This window comes from Monocercomonoides exilis (genome assembly GCF_001643675.1).
Source record: "Monocercomonoides exilis strain PA203 chromosome Unknown scaffold10-1930038, whole genome shotgun sequence".
In the NCBI taxonomy this organism is placed as follows: domain Eukaryota; phylum Preaxostyla; order Oxymonadida; family Polymastigidae; genus Monocercomonoides; species Monocercomonoides exilis.
In genome coordinates this window covers 63,259-84,269 of record NW_027150555.1, presented here as the reverse complement: position 1 = coordinate 84,269, position 21,011 = coordinate 63,259, and the positions used below count along the sequence as shown (strand labels likewise).

Below are 21,011 nucleotides of genomic sequence, written 5' to 3'. Positions count from 1 at the left end.
AAATTTTTTTCTAGAATGAAAAAAACAATGATTTGTTCCAATTTTTTTCCTCCAACCTTATCATTATAAGTCTTTCATTCCCATGTCAAAAAAACACAGAAAAATTCATAAATTGAGAGAAAAATATTTGTAGGAGTAGAATGGAACAAAATACAAAAAGTAAAATATGAAGTCCCAACTATCTCATTTTTCTGATGATATTGATCATTATTTTTGAGTTAATATTTTCTTTCATAAAAAAAGCATTTAAAAATCTTTAAAAGGAGTGGATAGATGAGAATTAATTCAATCAAAATTTGACGCCTTATTTTAATGTTGTCATTTTTCAATAAATGAATCTTAAATAAGAATATCCAGTTGCTTTGAAAAAAAGATTTCATAAAGTGCAAATAAGATAAATATTTATATTTTATTATACACTCAAACAATAACAAGTCAGTTGGAAATAATAATTAGCGGATTAGAAATCCGATCAAAAATGAGATTAATGCTCAATAAAGGTGATAAATACATACATAACAAAAATAATTCTGAAATTATGTTTTAAAAAATAAAAGATAAATCAAAAATTCAAAGTGTAAATATGGTGCTAAAACGATATCATAAAAGAAATCGCGAATGCAAGAAGTCTAATGAAAAAAAAACTGTGACAGCCAACGAAAGTTCAACTTTCAAATAGATATTATCAAATATACATGTATAAACTTCAACAAAACAATCAATAGCTATAATTCACACACTTCATCACAACATAATATTTTGCTGTTGTTCATTTTTTCAAAATTTCTAAATCGGTTTTGATCTTGCCAATCATCAATGGAGTTTTGTCTATAGCGATGAACAATAAGTGCAACTGCTTTCATTTCCATCGACATTTGCATCTTCTTCAAAGTCAAGAGCATCTGACACTGTTGGCATGACAGCGCCTGCTGGAAAACGCTGGATAAACTCCCTCTTAAGCCCAATCAATGTGCACCTATCAAACGGATTTGGCGACAAGCACGATTGAACAACCCCTAAATAAGTTGATCCGTTCACTTTCATCAAACTTGGAAGTTGCCCCTCACTTATTTTCCTTCCAGCCATTTCAGCCTCATAATCAGAAAATGGAATCTCCAGTATCAAACATTCTAACAACATCATCCCAATGGAAAACGAAACAGAAGCCTTTGTTGCTCCCATCTTCTTGTTTATCAACAACTCTGGCGCCTTCCACCTCAGACACTCTTTTTTGAAACTATCCTCATCTTCAAAGGCGGATGAGGGCAGAGAGTCTCTGTCATCATCGTCATCACTGGTAGATGTGACAACGGTCGATGATGAGATGGATGATGAGTCTGAACTATCATCTGACGAGCAGTCGGAGTGCATGGCAATGCAGATAACCATGTGTTCTGAAAACAGCACAATGTGAGGACTGAGATTTTCCAGAGAAGATAGAGGATTCTCCATTTCATCAAAGGAGTGGATTGCAAGATTGGCCACCCAGAACAGGATCTGAGCAGCTGTCACTTCTCTCTCCTGAAGAGTGCCTATCGTCATCTCTTTCTTCGCATTCCTTCCGTGCAACAGCATGAACAGAGAATCTCTTAAATCCACAATCAATTTCTCATGAGGAGATGAGCAGGCCATTGCATCCACCAGATTCGACATGGATGAAGTGGTTGGGCACAGACTTTCAGATCGAACAAACGTTGTGTCAGTGTCTGAAGTGTCTGTTGTTGAAGTGGATGAAATGGATGGTGAAGGAGTTCTCTTTTGAATCTCTTCCTCCTCCTCTTTTTCTAATGCCCAATCGGGAATATTATCTGAGTCCTTTCCCAGAATGTATTCGGTCGATCCACTCTCAGAAAGAAGGTGCTCTGATGACTCAGAGTGACCCAAGCTTTTCTCATACACCCTCTTTTTGATTCTTTCCTCATTCTTTTTCTCTGCCTCTCTTTCGGCTCTTTGCCACTGCTCCTCAGGTGACATCTCCATCGTCACCATCTCAAATGCTTTCGGATCCTTCCTCACTGTATCATTCACAATCTCTCTCAGATCTTTCGCTTCATTCTTTGCCATCCTCCATCGAACAGCAAAAATAATTGATACAACAAGAACAATCAATAATATCACAACGAGCACAATAACAATCAGCAACCAATAAGATTTCCCTTCTTTTCCTCCTTCAACAAGTTGTTCATCTCCACTTTGTTCAATTGCACTTCTGTTCTTCAGAATGAAAGAATCAGTGGCTGATGGTTTATCAACTTTCCCAAATAAAATACACACCTTCACATCTGCTTCACTTGGCACATCTTCAATAGTCTTGGCAGGAACAGACCCATGCACCTCTTCCTCTGATATGAAACCGCTTGCAACAAACGAATATTTTTCAACCACTTCCTCATCCCCAACTGCTGCAACTGTTTTGAATGAGAGGTTGCAAGGGAGGAGAATCGATCCTCTGAACATAATGTCCACCTTCTCCCCTGACTTTTCCGACGACACACTCTCCACCTTCGGGATGAAAAATGGTGATTCTCTTTCTTTTGCTATTCCTTCCAGCGTGCATCCTTCGTCCAATATCCACAGCGACGTATTTCTTTCCCATCCATCTCCTCCCTTCAAACTCACAACATTCAGTTCTCCACTGCCTTGGCACACAACATTCCTCCTTGCTGATCGGAATTTCTCTATTCTTCCGTCGTTGTTCATAAACTCATCTTTTTCGAGCTTCACACTTGAACGTTCTATTCCCACCCCGCCTTTCGACGAATTTGCGATTGTTGAATCTTTCACATAAACGCTGCAGTTTATTATCTCGATGACAGATCCATTCCATTTGCACACATCATTTTCTTCTTTTATTTTTGTTCTTTTGGACTCTTCATTCTTCTTGTTTCCTTCATCATCCAAATCTCCAAAAACGCAACATGAATCAATCAACGCTTCCTTCAAGTTATTCAAGCTAACAGCAGATCCTTTTGGTGTATTCAAAAAGCACTGGCTGAATGTGCAGTTGGTCAACTGAAGATCGTCGCAGCCACTTTCGCATTTTACAACACTTCCATCCATCCCATCAGAGGTGATGTTCACAAATGAGGAAATAAAAATTGATTGTGATCCCTTTGCAAAGTCGCTCAATTTGTTGTTTTCCAGAGAATCTGTAGCAAAAATACTTGAAATTTCATTGTTGCTAAGACAAATAAAGCATCCGCTTGCAACTGTTGAATTTTCAAAAACAGCATTTGATATAATTACACGCGAATAAACACTTGAAACAATCGCACTACTCGCGAGTTTCAGATCGCCAAAAGTGACATTTATCAGTTCAGCTGAGCAAGCTCCCTCAAAAATCAACAAAGGAGCTATCATCATTTGAACTCCGTTGATAAATCCTTCATTCATCACAAATACTCCGCTTTTCACAATAGCAAGACTTGAATTCAAACAGACTGAGGACTGGCATGAAAAATAACACGAATCAATCAACAAAGAGCCATTTATCTGTTCCAAAATTGCCGGGTGCTTGCATGCAAATTCAATGTTGAACAAAAACTTGCACCTCTCAGCAACACACTCTTCGGAAAAGCAAATAATTCCTCTGCTTTCATTGTTGAAGGGGATTGATTCGCAAAAGTTCAACAGAGCATCATCTTTCAGTGATGAGCCCAATCGCAAATTCGAAAGTGCAGTCTCTTCATCAACAGCTGCCGAGCCATTAATCCAAATGCTATTTCTAAATCCTGGTTCAACATGAGAGGATGCGCACGAAATAGAACGACACGGATTGGTTTGCGATCCACACAAACGACTGTCCTCGAACCCTTCCGATACAAAGATGGCTTCTCCCTTGAAAAACCGAATATATTCCATTAAGTCCACATCAAATACCACTCTGTCACTTCCACAGATTGAGTTATTGCTCTGAAGCGCTGTCTGATTGAAGTCCAGTGAGAACAACGTTTCATTGATCTGCTCCATTATTGACTCGCATTGGATGAAAATGTCTTTTCCAACATATGCATTGTTCACAACAAACACATCATTCTTTATCAGAAGTCCAATCTCTCCAATTCCTGAACTCGATATCCCATCCTCGCTCTGGCAGTTGATCATCATTCCTCCTCCCCTTCCCTCAACTGTCGAGGATGCACACCAAACAAATGAGCATCCTTCCACTGTCAGATGGGAATATTCATGTTCCAAGCAGATCATTGCTCCTCCGCCTTCTTTGCTTCCCTCACTCACACACTTTTCCAGATTGCTTTTGTTCACAATGAATTCTATCTCCCCAAACCCACTGCTGCTTATAATTCCTGCTCCTTCATCTTCCCGAGTAATAAATGAAAAATTCGAGCAACTGATTGTGATTGCTGTTTTGCTATTTATCCTTCCCGAATTGCCTCGATGATTCAATGGAATGATAACACTTGAATCAGAATTCGTGCTTATAATACTTGCTCCAGTCACATTTATTGAAGCAGCACTGAGAAATTCCACACTTACAACTGATACAGAAGATCCAAGAAGCAGGAATGCTCCTGAAAGCGAAAAGCCAGCGATAAATACATGATTAAGCATTGCGCCACCACTTACAACATTCAGAACAGTTGGATAGACTGCCACCTGGGAAACTGTCGCATTAGATACAAAAGAGCAGTGAGAAACTGACAGTGAAGATGTTGCAGCAGAAAACAAAACAAAAGATATGCCATCAGCTGACATTGTTGGAAGAATAAATTTCAGATCAGAAAACGATAGTTGAACTGTTGAACAAATGGTTGCCGCATCAGTGACATTTGCACTGCATGCAAAAACATTTGTATTATTCGATAGTCCTTCCATCAATACCGATGGAGTGGTCAATGAAGGCGCATCGGAAAATGCAGAAAACGAAATCGGGTTATTGATTGAAGCTGACTGAATGAGTGTTATAGAAGTTGGTGAAGTGAGTGAATTTGGAGGGAATTGAACAGAAAATATCTGATCCACTGTCATGCACGGGGTAACTTCATATCCACATCCACTGAAGTCTGCTCCAGCTGTCCCATCCACAAACCCATTTCCAGACAGATTATTCCACAAGAACACAACCATAGGAATCACATATCCCACCCCAGTCGTCGATCTCTCCCATCCGCATATTTCTTCTAGTGACGATAACTCATCACCACTCAAATTCCAGCAAAAGTGTTGTTCATTGACAATTTCATTCAGGTGATCTCCATTCACAAAAATATTCTTTCCTTTCCATGCTAAACACTGGTCAAATCTCAATTGTTCCAATACAAAATTTGTTGCTCCATTCTCCAGTTCCAAGAACAACCCTCCTCCGAGCCCTTTCCCTTCATCAGTTCCGTTTCCGCTAGGAACTGTGCACCTCTCACACGCAACACCACTTATATTCACTTTGTTTTCCTTATTCACTTCTAACAAAATTCCTCCTCCTCTCGATCCATCTCCTCCTGTACAGCTCGATGAAAATGTGCAACCCTCAATCAGCACCTCGAAAACTTCCTCTCTTCCTTCTCTTTCTCTGCTTCCATATCCTCCTAAATACAAACTCCCTCCATCGCCTTCTTTCTTTTCAACTCCCAAAATCCGACAATCAATCATCTTTACCGAGTGGCATCCTTCAAAAAGCATAAATGATGATGATAACGAAAATGAAATGTTCTGATTTATCTCAAACCCTGCAAGCTCCACTTCACCTCCTTCCGCGCAGATAATGCAGTACCCAACCGAAGTCCCAGATGCATTATTCAAAAATGCAAACGAAATAGAGCACGATGAAAGAGCAAGCGAAAAAGTGGAATGGAGAAATGCTTTTCTTGATGAATCAAACGCAGACGGAAGGTGAAACGAAAAATTTGAAAAAGAGCAAGCTGTCGAGCAATCAACAAATGCATCTTGAGTAAATTTATCTCCTTCAACAACTGTAATTGTTGCTTTTTCGATGTGCTGCGAAATCATGAGTATGAGCGGAATTGCAGAAATCGACATTTCTTCAGAAATTGACGTTGAAGATAAAACTTCAACCAGACCAACCACATTCGATATTCGATTGTTCACACAATAACTCACAGAACCGCAAGGAAATAGCTCATATCCGCAATGCGTGTGATCTGCCCCTTCTGCTCCATCGACAAATGCTGAACTTGAAAGCGAAGCAAAAAACACGAAAAGAGGAATTGCGTGATCCTCTGCTCCATTTTCACTTCCATATAACATCGTATCTTCAGGTGACGTAACCCTTCCGTCAAAAAACATAAACGTCGAACTATTCACAATATCTTTCAGCAAAATATTATTTTCACACTTCACGAACACATCTTTCCCCAGCCATGCCCAGTTCTTCTTAACTTTCGAAAATACCACACCCTCATCCAACTTTAGAATACTTTCTTCGCTCTCTATCCCAATCATCAATCCTCCTCCTTTTCCTTTGTCTTCAATCAACTTCCCTGCACAACACCCTTCGAACACACTGCTTCCATTCACGACAAGACCATCGCCAGCTCCTAGTGAAATATGTGCTCCTCCTCCGCATTTTGCACTTCCTTCTGTGCAACACTCACTCACATTGCAATTGTCTATCATAAGTTCACTCGCTACTCCAGTTTGCCCTCCGTTCCATCCTGCGAATATGCATCCTCCATTTCCATTTATGTTTTTGAATCCAGAAAATCTACAATTCTCGAAATATGCAAATCCATTCAATCCATGACACTTTATGAACGATTTTGATTGTATTACCGCTCCGTTCTTTGTCTCAAAGTTCTCCACTTTTATTCCACCTTCTTCAATATCTGCAAATCCATATTCCACAGCGGAGCCTTGTGAGATAACTTCGAATACTATGGAACAATTAATCAATAACAATGAAGATGTTGAACAACTGATAAAGAAAGAGGCTGATTGTAATGCAGAAGGAAGCCCAAAACAAATGTTGTTAAACGAAGCACCTGCTGTCACAGTCACAAAAGATGAAGAAGAAAAATCTGAAGGAGCAAGAATTGAAACCTGTAATCCCTTCTCGATCGCAGAGATATTCCATGGGTGTTGTGACACAATTAATTGCTCATCAACTTGCAGGCAGTCATCAATGACAATCAATGGTGAAGATGTTGGGAATAACGTGCGAACGGTGTGCATTATGGTCAGGCAAGGCAAAAAGGAAAGTCCACAGAATGATGAATCCAATCCTCGCGATGGATCTCCAGTTACATGTGCAGGCGCATTAAAAGGAACGAGAAATGCATTCAGTGAAAATGGATTCAAAATCGGAATGAGTCGATCGAAACACATCAGATCATCTGATGAGGATTCCTCAAATGATATATTCAATGTTCCATTGTTCAGCCAAACAGATGACAAAGTACTTCCATTAATGAAAACATTGTTACCTCCATTATTTGCGCTGCACCTGCAAAATGTGATGTCAGACAGACAGAAGTCAGTTGCACCTTCAGCCATCTCAATATATATCCCTCCTCCAAATCCACCACAATGGCAGCTCGTGAATAATGTGGAAGAACTTTGTGATCCAATCTGAAGCGAGCTACTCTCATGATCGAGAAAGATTGCTATCCCTCCTCCATTTTCAGAAATACATGAACAATTCTCAATTGTGTTGTTCATCATCTTCAGATGTTCGTTTAAAGCAGTGCGAATTGATAGAATGAGTCCACTTCCTGTTAAGAGAGTAACATTCGCAACAGTAATATTGCTCAGATGGCTATCTTCTGCCTCCGAAGATGAAGAATGATGGAATAGACTTTCAGATGTTGTTATATTACAGATAAGAAGATCTCTAATTTCTACTTTCTTGAGACAAACATCAAATACATGTGATGAAACCTCTATTTCTTCTTTGAAATTCGATGAAAAAATTGCAACATTGCTGATTGTGAGCAAAGAAATCGAATCAGATTGGAATACAGTCGGAGTTGGAACAGTTGTTGAGTTCTGATCAACACTGAAGGAAAGCGCATAAAGCGTTCCACAAGAAATTGAAAACAGAGATGAGTCAGCTGGGAGCAAGTCTGTTGCAAGCTGCACATTTTGTCTAGAAGATCCCGTTATTTTCAGTGTCTTGGAATCGAGATGGAGTGGAGATGGTTCTGACGAAATTAATCCCTCCAAAAGAGTAATTGTTGATAAAGAAATGGAATGAAGTGAAGAAATAGCTTTTTGCACTGTTCTGCATGGAGAAAATTCGTCATTACAAACAGAGCCAATCAAGTCTTGACCATCATTCCCCACAAATTGATTCAAGGAAAATGGCTCCATCCATCCTGTTGCATATCTAACTCCTTCAGCATAATTGAGATAAACAGATTGCGTTGTGCACGTTGTGAAAGATTCCACAAATGGAGGCGGATTTTGTCTCAAATGACTCGAGTTATCTGTAATTTCAACATCTATACCATTCGGATCTTCACGTGTGCAGATACTTTCAAAATAGAAATGAAAATAAAATAATACCAAGTTTGTTGATTTTAAAGTTTCTCCATTCCAATGAAATGATCCTCCTCTGAATGATGCTGAACATTGATAAAATAAACAGCTTCTTACTTCAGTTAAACCAGGAGGAGCCATGCATAATCCTCCGCCTGCATCTTTTGTTATTGTGCATCTAATGAAGCTGCAATCAATAATATCTGACTGGCTTTCAATGTTGTTTTCTCTTTGTGACAAATTAATGTTGGATGAAACATCGAGTTGAATTCGTACACCTCCACCAGCTCGATTTGAAGAACACATACTAAAATCACATCCAAAAATATATGGCTGTGCAGACATATAACGCTCATAGCATCCTCCTCCTTCTAATTTAGCTTGGCATTCATTGAAAGAAGAATTTTCCAATATAAATGAACTTATGCCTCCAAAATACAATGCCCCTCCAAAACTTTCTGTTGCGATGCACGAATTGAAAGTGCATCTCCGAATCGAGACTGTGGCTTCAGTCGCATATGAAACATATATTGCTCCGCCATTTGCTGCGCTTGCATTCTGCCATTCGCATAGCAGAAACGAATGATTTCCTTTTTCTGTTATTAATAGACTCTCCATCCTTTTTGGATTTGTTTCGTTGCCTTCGTGTTGGATGTTGTTGTTTGCAGAGTGACGGCAGTTTTTGAACGAGCAATTGAATACCCTGAGAGATATTGAAGGCACATTTATTGAACGCACAATTCCCCCATAGATGGCATCTGGTACATGGTCGAAATAGCAGTTACTCAGAAATGAATAGCAAAATCCCTTTTGAAAACTAATTTTAGCCTTTGAGGCAGATGTGACATTGAAAAAAGAAGATGAGCTCACAGTAATTGAGCATGCAGCTGTTGCGCCAAAAAATGGAGTGTGCAACAGTTGCAATGATGAAAACTCCGAGTTTAAAACACAAAAAGCTCCCAACTTTCCATCGGTCGATGCTGACCCACAAAACAGTGGAGGAATAAGCCTATCTGAACTCCTGTGCAATAACGAAATGTTGTCTAGAACGGAATTTCCATTTTCAAAAGTCAATGGAGATACAGCGTTCTCGCTTGGTAAATCAAATATCACTGAAGACATAGTCAGTGCAGATTGCTTCATGAAAATAGCATTTACATGTGAATGGACAGGAGAAACAATAAGACTCGAAAATTTTGCGGATGAATTCAGAAGCACAACTTCAGACTTAATCAATGTGGCAGGATGATGTTCGAACAATCGCTCTTTAACAACAGTGCTGTAATTTTCATTTCGTTTGAACTCTGAAAAACCTGAAATAAACGGTTTTCTGAATAAGTTATTTTGAACGGTAGAATAAAAATAGTTCAAGCAATTGACATAAATAATTTAATAATTTATCAAAATCAAAAAACAATAAAAGAAACAAAACCCTATTTGCTTAAGCTGCTTTATATAGTCTGTACTTTTATAATTATTTTCAGGCGCGTTATTGATGAAAGCTCCGTCTTCACCATTGGTAAGAAAAGCATTTGAACAATTACAAAAATCATTCCGAATTATCTGCAATATTGCTAGCACTAGCAAAAGCGGCATTGTATTTAAAAAGCAATTCTTTTAAAATGGTATGGTGAAAAAAGATGTTATGAAATGCAGTAGCGTCAAATAATAGCAAATAATATGATCAAAGCCATTTTTCTTTTTGTAAACACAAAAAATTCAATTCAAAATAAAAAAAAAATACTCAAACATTATTTATTCTTTGTCAATAAAATGTTAAATAAACTTTATTATTTACAATGAATGCAATAAATAATTAATAAACGTAAAATAGCAAACTTTTATAAAACACAAAAATAATTTTTGTTCAATGTATTGAAATTATTAATTTTTCGAAAGTCAGAATATTTTCCAGATATCGTATAATGTAAAAAGCGTTTTTTAACCGACTTTTTAAGGTTATGCAAATTAAAGAATAATCCGACATAGCAATATTGCCATATTTTTATAATAATGAAATTTTTGCTTGTCAACTCCATCTTTTTTTAATCTATTTTTCCAAATTCTTTTTCATTCCTTTCCTATTTTTTCATGTTCATCTTTGTCCACAAGCTTAATAATTGTGTCTTTCAAGCCATCCATAAATACACTCATTGTTGAATAATTTGTATTGTAAAAATGTGCAACTGATGCATCCTGGAGCAGATCAACCATAATGTGAGAGCTTGCTGAAGAAGGAGTTGGTTGTGAGGGTTGTGCAGGGACAGAAGGAGGCTGTTGATGGAATGAGAACTCAGAAGAAGAAGAAGAAGAAGAAGAAGAAGAAGAAGAAGAAGAAGAAGAAGAAGAAGAAGAAGAAGAAGAAGAAGAAGAAGAAGAAGAAGAAGAAGAGGAAGAGGAAGAGGATATTGATAAGCTAGCAGAAGAAGCACGATTTGTATTATTTTGCGAATTAGAACATGCAGCTAATGTATTAAATGCATGTTCATGGACAGGTGTCAATAATGGGTCGTATTCTTCGTCTCTCAAAATTGGAGGGGCAGGTTCCGAAGATTGAGCTGAAGAGTTCTGAAGTGCATTCGAAGGCTCTGAGATGGAAGATGCCTGGTCATTCGCAGCATTTAAAGGAGGCCCAAAAATAAAGATTTTTCGATCAACTGTGCTTAGCAATCTTGCAGACGGAATTTGAGAGGATGAGGAAGATAATGAAGGATTGCTTAACGTTAACAGATTATTTGACGGAACAGGCAAAATGTTTGAATGTGACAGAACATTATTCATTCCATCTTTTTTCTCTTCGGATTCGTCATCACTTTCAGACGAAGAGAAAGAAGCTGATAATTCTCCTTCGCTTTCTTCTTCTACCAATTGACTTTCTTTTGTCTCATTATCATCTTTTAATGACTCGCTGTTTGCTGCAAAAGCATCCTTGTTTGCGCTTTCCAGAACTGAAAAGCGTTCGTCTGATGAAAAATCGGCAGCTTGTGAATGTTGCTGTGTTGTGCTGCTCTGATAAAGATTGGACTGGCGAGACGAATGTCTTTGCGAAGTGGAATGAGAAGTCTGATTTCCCTGGGAATGCGATGAGTGCTCAGCTTGTTGTTGAAAATGAGAATTGTGTTCATTCAGATGCATCTGTTGTGAATAAGATGACAGTTGAAATGAATCAGAAGGCAAGATGATTGGCAAAGGAGAAGGAGGAGGCTTTGTGTGAATGTACTGAGGAAGCGGTGGAGGTGATGGTGTGGGAGAAGGCAGAGGCCAAATTGGAGGAAGAGGAGCCGGTGCAGTTATTGATGCTTCAGAATACACCAGTTTTGGAGAGGATTCGACAACTTTAGGAATTGTTGGAGCAGCGAAATGAGAAGAGGAGAGATTGGAGGTGTTGTGGCTGGAGTGATGGCTGTGGTGGCTGTGGTGGCTGTGATGATGCCCATGGTTGTGACTATGATCGCTGCCATGGCTGTGCCTGTGACTGTGGCGAGTCAGATTGCGATGATGATGAGAAGTTATGTGCTGAGAATCGGAGTCTGACGATCTTTGATGATGCGATTGAGATCGGGTATCAAACTGCAATGCATAACTGTTGTCGTTGATAGAATTCTGATGCTGTTCAGAAGTTGATTCAGGCAATGCAGATGAGTTTTCAAAGAAGAATACTTCAGCCAAAGGAACCAAAGGTATGTAAGATGTTACAACATGCGAGTAGAAATTATCTGAAGAAGGATATGAATTTTCATTAAATCGCGAAGAATCGGAAATGTTGTAAATATCTTCTATTTGTTGATTATTTGAAGCACTTGATGTTTGAAGAGTATAATTTAAGTTCTGTATTGATCGTCTATTTGCTGCAGAATAAATAATTTCGCCCTGTAAAGCGTTGTTCTCAGTGTTTAAAGATGAAAATGATGTTCCATAAGAAGACACATTAATTGTCCCACTTTGTGTTGAACGCGTTTCAATATTCTCTGTTCTAGTGAGTGAAGGAGGCACATATGACGAAGGATAATTGACCACATTCACAGGATAAAAGGAAGAAGCAGAAGAAGCAGAAGTCGAAGAAATCTCTCCTACAGAGAGTGTTGGCACAGGTCTGTAGGAGGCAACTGCTTGAGTGAGCTCAATCGATCTAACTGACATCTCTTTTTCTATTCCTCCAATTGCCTTCAGCCCAGAAAAGGAAGAAAGCACCTCACCTTGCTTGAAGGCTTGTTGATAAGAACTTGTTTCAATTTGTCCAGCATTTGAAGATGCTCTGTAAGAAGAGAGCATCACACCTGTTTGTATCTGCTGCTGTGCAATTTGCGTTTCAACGTTGCCAGTAGACGAAATTCCTCGATAAGACGAAGTCAATTCTCCGACTTCTTGTTGTTTTTGAGCCGCTCCTGTTTTGATCTCTCCAGTGTTTGTAATTCCTTTGTAGGAACTTGTAAATTCCCCAACTTGTTGTTGTCGCTGTTCTGTTTGCGTTTGTATTTGACCAAACGATTTCTGCCCAGAATATGATGTTAAGACTCCTCCAATTCCTTGCAGCGACTGCTTCTGCACAACAAACTGAGTTTCAATCGAGCCTGATGCCCCTATTCCTTTGTATGAGCTCAGAACTTCGCCTAATTGCTTCTGCTTCTTAACTTCTTTCTTTTGAATAGATCCTGTTTGTATTTGCCCCAATGTTTGCAATTGATATGATGAAACTATTTCGCCTGACTGCTTCACTTGCTGCAACTTCGAAACTTTTGTTTCAATTTGCCCAGAAGCACCAATGCCTTGATACGAAGTCGTTAACCCTCCGAATTGCTGCTGTCGCTGTTGCTGAGATACTCCGCTTTGTATTTGCCCAGATGCTCCAACAGCTCTGTAAGATGTCAGCACTTCTCCACTTTGCAGTTGTTGTTGTTGTTGCTGCTGCTGCTTTCCACCAGTAACAAATGCCCCGCTACCAGAGATGGCCTTATAAGAAGAAGAAAATTCCCCCACTTGCTGTTGAGACTGCTGCTGTTGCGATTGAGTTGTAACTCCAGAAGTTATCATCCCCAAAGCTCCTTGAAAACCGTATGATGAGACAATGCTCGATTGAATGACTTTTCCAGCAGCCGTTTTTGAAACGGAAAGGAAGTAAAGCTTTCCAAAATTTGATTGTGTTTCAACCTGTCCAAATGATCCGAGTGCTCCATACGAAGTTACAATACCTCCCGTTTCCTGCTGCTGCTGTTGTTGTTTCACTCCTGTCGTGATTTGCCCAGTTGCACCTGTTGTGCTGTATGAAGTTAAAAGTTCGCCCAATTGCTTTTGCTGAGTTTGCTTTGTTGTTGCTGTCAATATTTGTCCATAAGCACCAAATTTTTGATAAGAAGTTGTAAATTCTCCGGATTGTTGCAGTTGTTGCTTCTGAATCTGACCTTGACTGATTCCTGTTTCGACTTTTCCAGCTGCACTTGCTGTTCTGTATGATGTAAGTACAGAACCCGATTGCTGCTGCTGAGACGACTGCTGCTGTTTTTGAATCGCTCCGCTTTGTATTTGCCTAGACGCACCGACATTTCGATAAGACGTAGCAATCCCTCCGACTTGCTGCTGTTTCTGAGAAATGGATTGAGTCACGCCTGTTGTTATCTGCCCTGCAGACAGAGCAGACTGATACGATGTTAAATATTCTCCAGAATATTGTTGAGTAGTTTGCTGCTTCTGTTGCTGAGTGACTCCTGTTTGAATTTGACCTGATGCTCCGATTGCACGATATGAAGTTAACAGCAATCCTTGTTGCAATTGAGTTATTTGCTGTTTTTGTTTTTGTTTCATTCCTGTTTCTATTGATCCTCCGCTCACAGCACCAAGATATGACGTAGTCAATTCTCCATATTGCTGCTGCTGCTTCTGTTGTGTTTGTGCTTTTGTCTCAATTACTCCAGACGATGCTGCTTTACGGTATGATGTAAAAATGGCTCCAGTTTGTTGTGTTTGTTGCTTGCTTTGCGCAGAAGTTTCAATACCACCCAAAGATTGGAGTCCTGAATAGGATGTTAACAGCTCACCAGATTGCAATCCTTTTGCAGAAATTTGCGATTGTATTTGTCCGGATGCCCCGATCATTTTATACGATGTCAAGAATTCTCCTGACTGCTGCTGTTGTTGTGCGCTCTGCGTTTCAATATTTCCTGATGACAAAATTCTTCGATAAGAAGAGGTAATCTCTCCCAGCTCTTGTTGAACTTCAGATGAACCTGTTTTGATTTCTCCTTTGCTCGAGATGCCTCTGTAGGAGCTTACAAGTTCTCCTGTTTGCAGCTGCTTTTGCTGTTGTATGTTTGTAGAAGTTTCTCCGATCGACAATCCACGGAATGACGAAGTTAATGATGATAATGTTTCTCCAGTTTCGATGACTCCAGCATTTATCGGTAATTGATATGAAGAAGGTACCAAGGAAGGTATTAAAGAAGTAACAATTTCAACGCTTTGTGAATAGCTTCCAATTTCTTGATTATTTGGTATTGAAATAACTGACCCAACGAAAAGTGAATTATGAGTTGGTAAAGAAACAGTTGATGGAGCAGAACTTATATGTTTTTGAATATCAACACTTCCGGATGCAATGACCGAGGAAGAAGACAAAACTAAAGAAGAAGGATACGCTTGTCGAAGTGAAGATATTTGTATCTGCCCATTCTCTCCGTTAGTCGAAAATGAAGGAGAAAAATCAACTTGGCTCAATGGAATACTTGATGGATGAGACGATGGTGACAAAATTAAATAACGCTGCTGATTTGAGTGATAATCTGAAGTAGCCTCTGTAGTTCGTTGAGAATGATTTGATCGTTGCGAAGTGCTTGCTCTATTTGCCATTTGCAATGCAAGTGCAACAGTTTCTTGATGGACAAGCAGCTGTGATCTGTTAATCACAAGCACAGATGGAGGCGGATTAAGTTCATTAAAAATTGTTGGATGTTCACGAATGTCGGAAGAAGTTAAGATTGAAATTTCACGTTCATCTCTTGATGAATGAATTGAAGATGTTGCTTCGTCTAATGAAGAAGGAGATGCTTCCTCAGATAAATGTGAACGATTAGTAACAGCCCCTAACTCATATCTGATAAGCGCTTGTCCAAGAGCATATTGCTCTATGCAAAACGCAGATCCAGAAAAATCAGGAGCTGGATCAGAATGATTAAAAAAAGGTGAAGGACTAATCCAATCATTCCATATTTTTTTCCACAAATTAAAGAACGACTTTACATATTCAGAACGAAACAACATGTAGCAAGCTTGAGGAACAAAACAATGCTCAGGACCGTCTTCCCAAAGTGCAAGAAATGAAGAATCATGGTTAACATGATCCGAGAGGAATGCAAACTTCTTCCCGCTGTTATAAAAAGTTTCTGCAAATGGGGAAATGTCCTTTAGAACGGTAACGTCGCTGTCTATCCAACAGACAGGATCATAATCATCACAAAACAATTCAATGTCAAGTTTGAACTGAAATCAAAAAAGAATCAAAAAAAGACCGTTCTTCATTGCTACAATTAAATAAATGACTCATACTTGTGTTGGGTTCCAACGAGGAAAATGAATGTTTCCAGACTTCATAATGATATTTGAAATATCTGGAAGAGCTTTCTCAATTTTTTCACTTGTAGCAATAAAATCAACATATGGTGGTATAATAACTCCAATTACGGCTGAAGGCGTGCTATTCTTTAAGGAGATGATTGCATTCATTGTCATTTGGAAGTCTTAAAAATGAAATATTTGAACACTGAAAAAATTCAAAATGAATCAATTCCATACAGTTATCTGTTCCATCGCAAATGAAGCAAAAAATAGGCTTTGCCATGAAAAATTAGATGATATCTCTCAATATATCCCTGCGCAGAGGGAAATAATTAAAAGTCTTTTTTTAACTCGTCAGATTGTGGTTAAGATCAATTCATTTTCATTTTATTATTGATTCGATAAAAACTGTTCATTTCAAACAATTCTCATCGAAACAAAGTGTTAAACAAAAGTAAAATTTTTTGCAAAAATTGAAAAACAAATAAAAAAATTCATTCAAAGCAATAAATTTGAACACATTTCAAAAAATATTCCAGTGCTTCAAACAGAAAGAAACAAACAATAATTATTATAACAATGAAACAAAAAGACAAACAATTAATATCTGTCATATTTTCAAACAATTAGTTGTTATTTTAAGAAAAAGGAGAATGAATCAAAGAAACAGCATTCAACAGTCCAGGTGTTTGTTGAGAAGAACAGCGATGTGGAGGAAGATTTGATGGAGACTGAATTGAGGATGATAACGAAGATGATAAAGAAGTAGTTGTAGAAGAAGAAGAAGAAGAAGAATATGATGGAGATGATGATGATGAACCAGGAAATTCAGATGAGTTGTGTGTTGGTGTTAGCAAGAAAGAGGCCGGAGGATTATGATGAGAAGAAGAATTCTTGTTGTGTTCGTTTTTTGGCGATGGCTTTGTCAGAGAAGGAGGGACAGGAGAAGGAAGAGGAGAGTCTGAAGGGGAGTAAGCAGCAGAAGAACGTTTGAGAGAATGAGAAGAAGTTGGAGTGGCATTTGGAAAATGAGATGGAGTGGAAGATGATTGAGACAAATAAGGCTGAGGAAATGATGAGGAAGCAGACGAATGGGGAGTGCTGAAAGCAGTCTGCTCTTGTTTTGCCTGGAAGTGAGGAGGCAAAGACGAGTCAAGAGCAATTTTTGGCATGAAATGTGTTTCTGTCACTTCAGACTCCGAAAGGAAAGGTGATAATTTCTGTGTATGTGAAGAAGAGGAAGCAACAGAAGCAGAAGGAGAAAATGTTTTGTAGTGAAGTGGCCGATAAACGAAGACTGAAGAATCTGAAGGAAGGCGAGGAGAAGACAAAGAAGGAGAAGGAGAAGGAAATTGAGGCTGAGGCAATTGAGCATTCAATGGAGCAGTTTGAGGAGTGTTCAATGAAGATGATGAAGAAGGAAAAGGATGAGAAGAAGAAGAAGATGATGATGATGATGATGAAAATGATGAAGGAGAAGGAGAAGGAGAAGAAGAAGAAGAAGAAGCAGGGTGTGTGTTTCCAACAAAGACGGGTGGAGAAGACGAGCTGAGCGCTGACAGCACAGTTGCCGGCAGAACATTCGTGTCATAAAATTCATCGACCACTTCGATTTGCTCGATGTCTTCGTTCTGTCCATCTGAACTGTCTTCTGACGAGTCTTCTCGTTCGCTTTCATCAACTTTATCTTTTTCTTCTTTTTCTTTTTCTGTTTCATTTTCTTTTTCTTCTGTATCTTTTTCATCTTTTGCATCTTTATCTTTTGTATCTTCATCTTTTGCTTCGGGTTTTGTTTTCTCTGAAATATCATTTTTATCAAAAAATGCATCAGAAGAAGGATTGTCTTGCTGTTTAATTTCGTTCTCTTCGCATTCATCTGCATCTAAGCAGCATTCATCATCTTCTTCTCCATATCTCATTTCTTTCCCTTCTGTTTGATCAAAATTATCTAATTTTTGGTCTTCGCTTTCACATCTCATTTCAGATGCTTCAATTGGAATTTCATCTTCATTATGTTCAGATGGTGTCGGGTGATCAGTTAATGCCTCGGAATGCACAAAACTATCAGCACATTCTTCTTTTTCGACTTTTTGTTCGTAATCACAAACATGTTCCTTTTCATCTTTAAATTCTTTTTCTTCTTTTTCCTCTTTCTCCTCTTTCTCCTCTTTTATCTCTTCTTCTTCTTTCTGCTCTTTTTGTTCGGAATCACAAACATCTTCATTCTCTTCCTTCAATTTTTTATCTTCTAATTTCTGATTGTCTTCACAAGGATTGCTGTTCATTTCATTTTCTTTTCCTTTTCTGCCATCATCTTCGTTTTCTGCTTCTCCTTTTTTCCTTTCTGTTGAAGTGACCATACTTCCACTTGACTCAACTGAAGGCACGTCATCTTTTCTATCAACAGATTCAATTGGCTTTGCTTCATCGTTATTCGAACTGTCGTTGTCATATGCATTCTTCTTCTTTCTCCTCTTCTTTTTCTTTTGTTCCGTCTTCTCTTCTCTCTGAACTTGATATGTTTGTCGTGTTATTGTTCGGACAAATCCATTTCCTTCTTCTTTGACCACTTCGTGTGTGAGGAGAGTGAGAGGCTGCGATGGATGAGAAGAAATAGAAGCAGAAGAAGACAGATAAGAAGGTGAGACAGAAAAAGATAGAGGAAGAGGCAGTGGCAGTGGAAGAGGAAGAGGAAAAGAGGAAGAGGAGGAAGAAGAAGAAGAAGGAAGAGAAGATTGAAAAGGAGAGGAGGGAGAAGAAGGTCTCAAAGATGAAGTTGGAGAAATGGAAGAGGAAGAGGATGAAGATAAAGAGTTACTGTTATCTGAAATTGGGAATGGCGGCATTGAAGAAGATGAGTTTGCAGCAACATGCTTTGATGGAGGTGCGAAGTCGAATGATTTCGAAAGCGAGGGAAAGCTTTTATCGCCTGAAGAAAGCAAATTACAATGAGATTGCTTTTGTGTGGCAGAAAAGTCGGAATGATGAGAATGAGGAGGAGTCTGAGAAGAATCTGAAGAAATGGCTGCTGCTGGAGGGAACGAAAAATGAGAGTGCTGACGTTGAAGCGGAACAGATGGGGAATCAAAATTGCAGGTGCTCAAATTAGAAGGCGCAGGCTGTTGAGTTGCCTGCTTCTGTCTGACCAGAAAGTTCTGCTTTTGTGAAGGGACAATATAGCGAGGAGTAATTGAAGGGACAAGAGTGATGTTCGTTGAAGAAGCACTTGGCATTTCTTTTCTTTTCAAATCAGCACCTTCCGCAATATTTCTTTTGCTCGCAGCTGCACTCGCTTCGCTCAGACTTAAAAGTTCATTTATTTCAAATTTTCTTTTCTTTTCTTCATCATTATCGAGTATCAATTTATGAAACGAATATTCAGTAGTTGGCTGAAGAGAGTCCACAGAAGAACGTGAATGATCACTCAAAAAACGCTTTGATGATGCCGAAGAAGTGGGAAGAATATTTTGATGAGAGAATTGTTTTGATAAAAAAGACATTTGACTCTTTCTTTTTATTTGTTTGAAGATTGGTAATTCGATGCACTGTTCTGCAGTAATACGAGTCTCAGGATTAAAATCCAGCGTCCTTTGAATTAGGCTACAGAAAAGAGGAGCAAAGTCGTTTGGTAGACTTGAAAGAATTCCAGTGTGCTTCTTCACATTTATAGCGTTATTTGGATCAAAAACTTCGTACGAAGGTGGAACAATGTCTGACTGATAAAATGGTAGAGAATTAAAAACTCTGTCTGTTAGATACTTTAAATCAGAACGCTTTGGATTTCTGAACCGAGCAAATTGCTCCCTTAAAAAATCTTTAAACGAATGAGCAGATAATGTTGAGTATCCAAGAGCAGATTCAAAAAATATGGAGCCGAAGGCCCACATATCATTTTTAGCTGTAAAAGTAATTGTAGATTTATTGTTTTCGAGATCTAATATTATTTCTGGCGAATAATATGGTAAACATATTTTTTCTCGAACATCAAGCTTAACTGAACCAGAACTCGATATAAAAATATTTTTTGGGTGAAGAGCTTGAAAGCATTCCTTTTTTGAGTGCATGTCTAAAAGAATTTCAAGCACAGAGTGCATCCAAGTTGTTAAAATTGAAATATCAATTGAACCTTGGAAAAAAGTGAAAAAGAAACTAAATGTTAATTTTTAAACAAGTGTAAGCATAATCATGCCCGAGTTTTTTTGAAGTAAATCTGCCAATGAAGAATAGGTCATCGAAAATTGAAATTTAAATATTAAAAATTGGTGATCATTAAGTTGTAACAAAATTTTTCAAAAAACGAAATAATTAAAAATGGATATTTCTTTATGTATATTGCATTAATAATTTGTTTCATATGCGCTTTAAAATACACATTAATGCTTATAAATTTTTTAGCAAATACAATGTTATTGCTATCATCACATCAAGAAACCAGCTTTTTTTTTAATCGTCATCTGAGGCATCTTCAGTTTGCTAATGGAGCTTTTGCTATTTTGTAAATTTCATATTTTTTTATTCAGATCAGATAATGAAAAGACTGTCATTGAAGCCTTAAATCTTCTTATCAAATTCCTTTCTTCTTCTCAAGACTTTGACGGAGCTTTTGCGGGAGACTTGCTATTTTACATCGTTCCGTTGCTTGATAAAACCAATGAGAAAATATTAAGCAAATGCTTGGATCTTTTTTTCATCCTTTTTCAAAATGGAAAATATTGGCACAAATTGTTGGAGCATCGAATTCCGCTTAAGCTTTTAAAGTTCATTCTTACAGGAAGCGATAGAATTAAAACAAAAAGTATACTAGCACTGAGTGAGCGTAATATCTATTCTTCGGCAAGTTTTGCGGATGCAAGACGTTCAGGCTATTTATTGATGTTTTCCGAAATTTTAGAAGCGCATTCTGATGAATTCACGAAAACAACTTTGGTGAACATATTAAGCAATTTAATTGATTTACTAGAAATTGAAGCTGGCTCAAATTTATTTATTCCAGCTCTTTATCAAGAAAGTGGCATTTC

At 38.2% G+C, this 21,011-nt stretch overlaps 3 protein-coding genes across 3 annotated transcripts; all 3 read right to left on the bottom strand.

Moving 5' to 3' along the window:
* Positions 1-384: 384 nt before the first annotated feature.
* On the bottom strand, positions 385-9,591 carry MONOS_2740 (uncharacterized protein; the record flags this gene model as incomplete). The annotated part of the gene is made up of 1 exon (XM_067872684.1): positions 385-9,591. The coding sequence occupies one exon, from the start codon at positions 9,589-9,591 to the stop codon at positions 829-831; it is 8,763 nt and encodes a 2,920-aa protein (XP_067731817.1). The 3' UTR covers positions 385-828.
* Positions 9,592-10,201: 610 nt separating this feature from the next.
* On the bottom strand, positions 10,202-16,341 carry MONOS_2739 (putative fibroin heavy chain precursor). Its single transcript, XM_067872682.1, has 3 exons — positions 16,231-16,341; positions 15,985-16,175; positions 10,202-15,918 (listed from the first exon to the last, which is right to left on the bottom strand). The coding sequence occupies exons 1-3, from the start codon at positions 16,274-16,276 to the stop codon at positions 10,519-10,521; spliced, it is 5,637 nt and encodes a 1,878-aa protein (XP_067731816.1). The 5' UTR covers positions 16,277-16,341; the 3' UTR covers positions 10,202-10,518.
* Positions 16,342-16,378: 37 nt separating this feature from the next.
* MONOS_2738 (uncharacterized protein) lies at positions 16,379-19,880 on the bottom strand (the record flags this gene model as incomplete). The annotated part of the gene is made up of 1 exon (XM_067872681.1): positions 16,379-19,880. One exon carries the CDS (start codon positions 19,878-19,880, stop codon positions 16,632-16,634), a length of 3,249 nt encoding a protein of 1,082 aa, XP_067731815.1. The 3' UTR covers positions 16,379-16,631.
* Positions 19,881-21,011: the final 1,131 nt, after the last annotated feature.

Coding starts and splice junctions, on each gene's coding strand:
- MONOS_2739 (XM_067872682.1), bottom strand. CDS start 16,276: ATGGCAAAGCCTATTTTTTGCTTCATTTGCGATGGAACAGATAACT. Junction 16,176..16,230: donor TTGCGATGGAACAGATAACT/GTATGGAATTGA, acceptor TTCATTTTTAAG/ACTTCCAAATGACAATGAAT. Junction 15,919..15,984: donor CTCGTTGGAACCCAACACAA/GTATGAGTCATT, acceptor TTTTGATTTCAG/TTCAAACTTGACATTGAATT.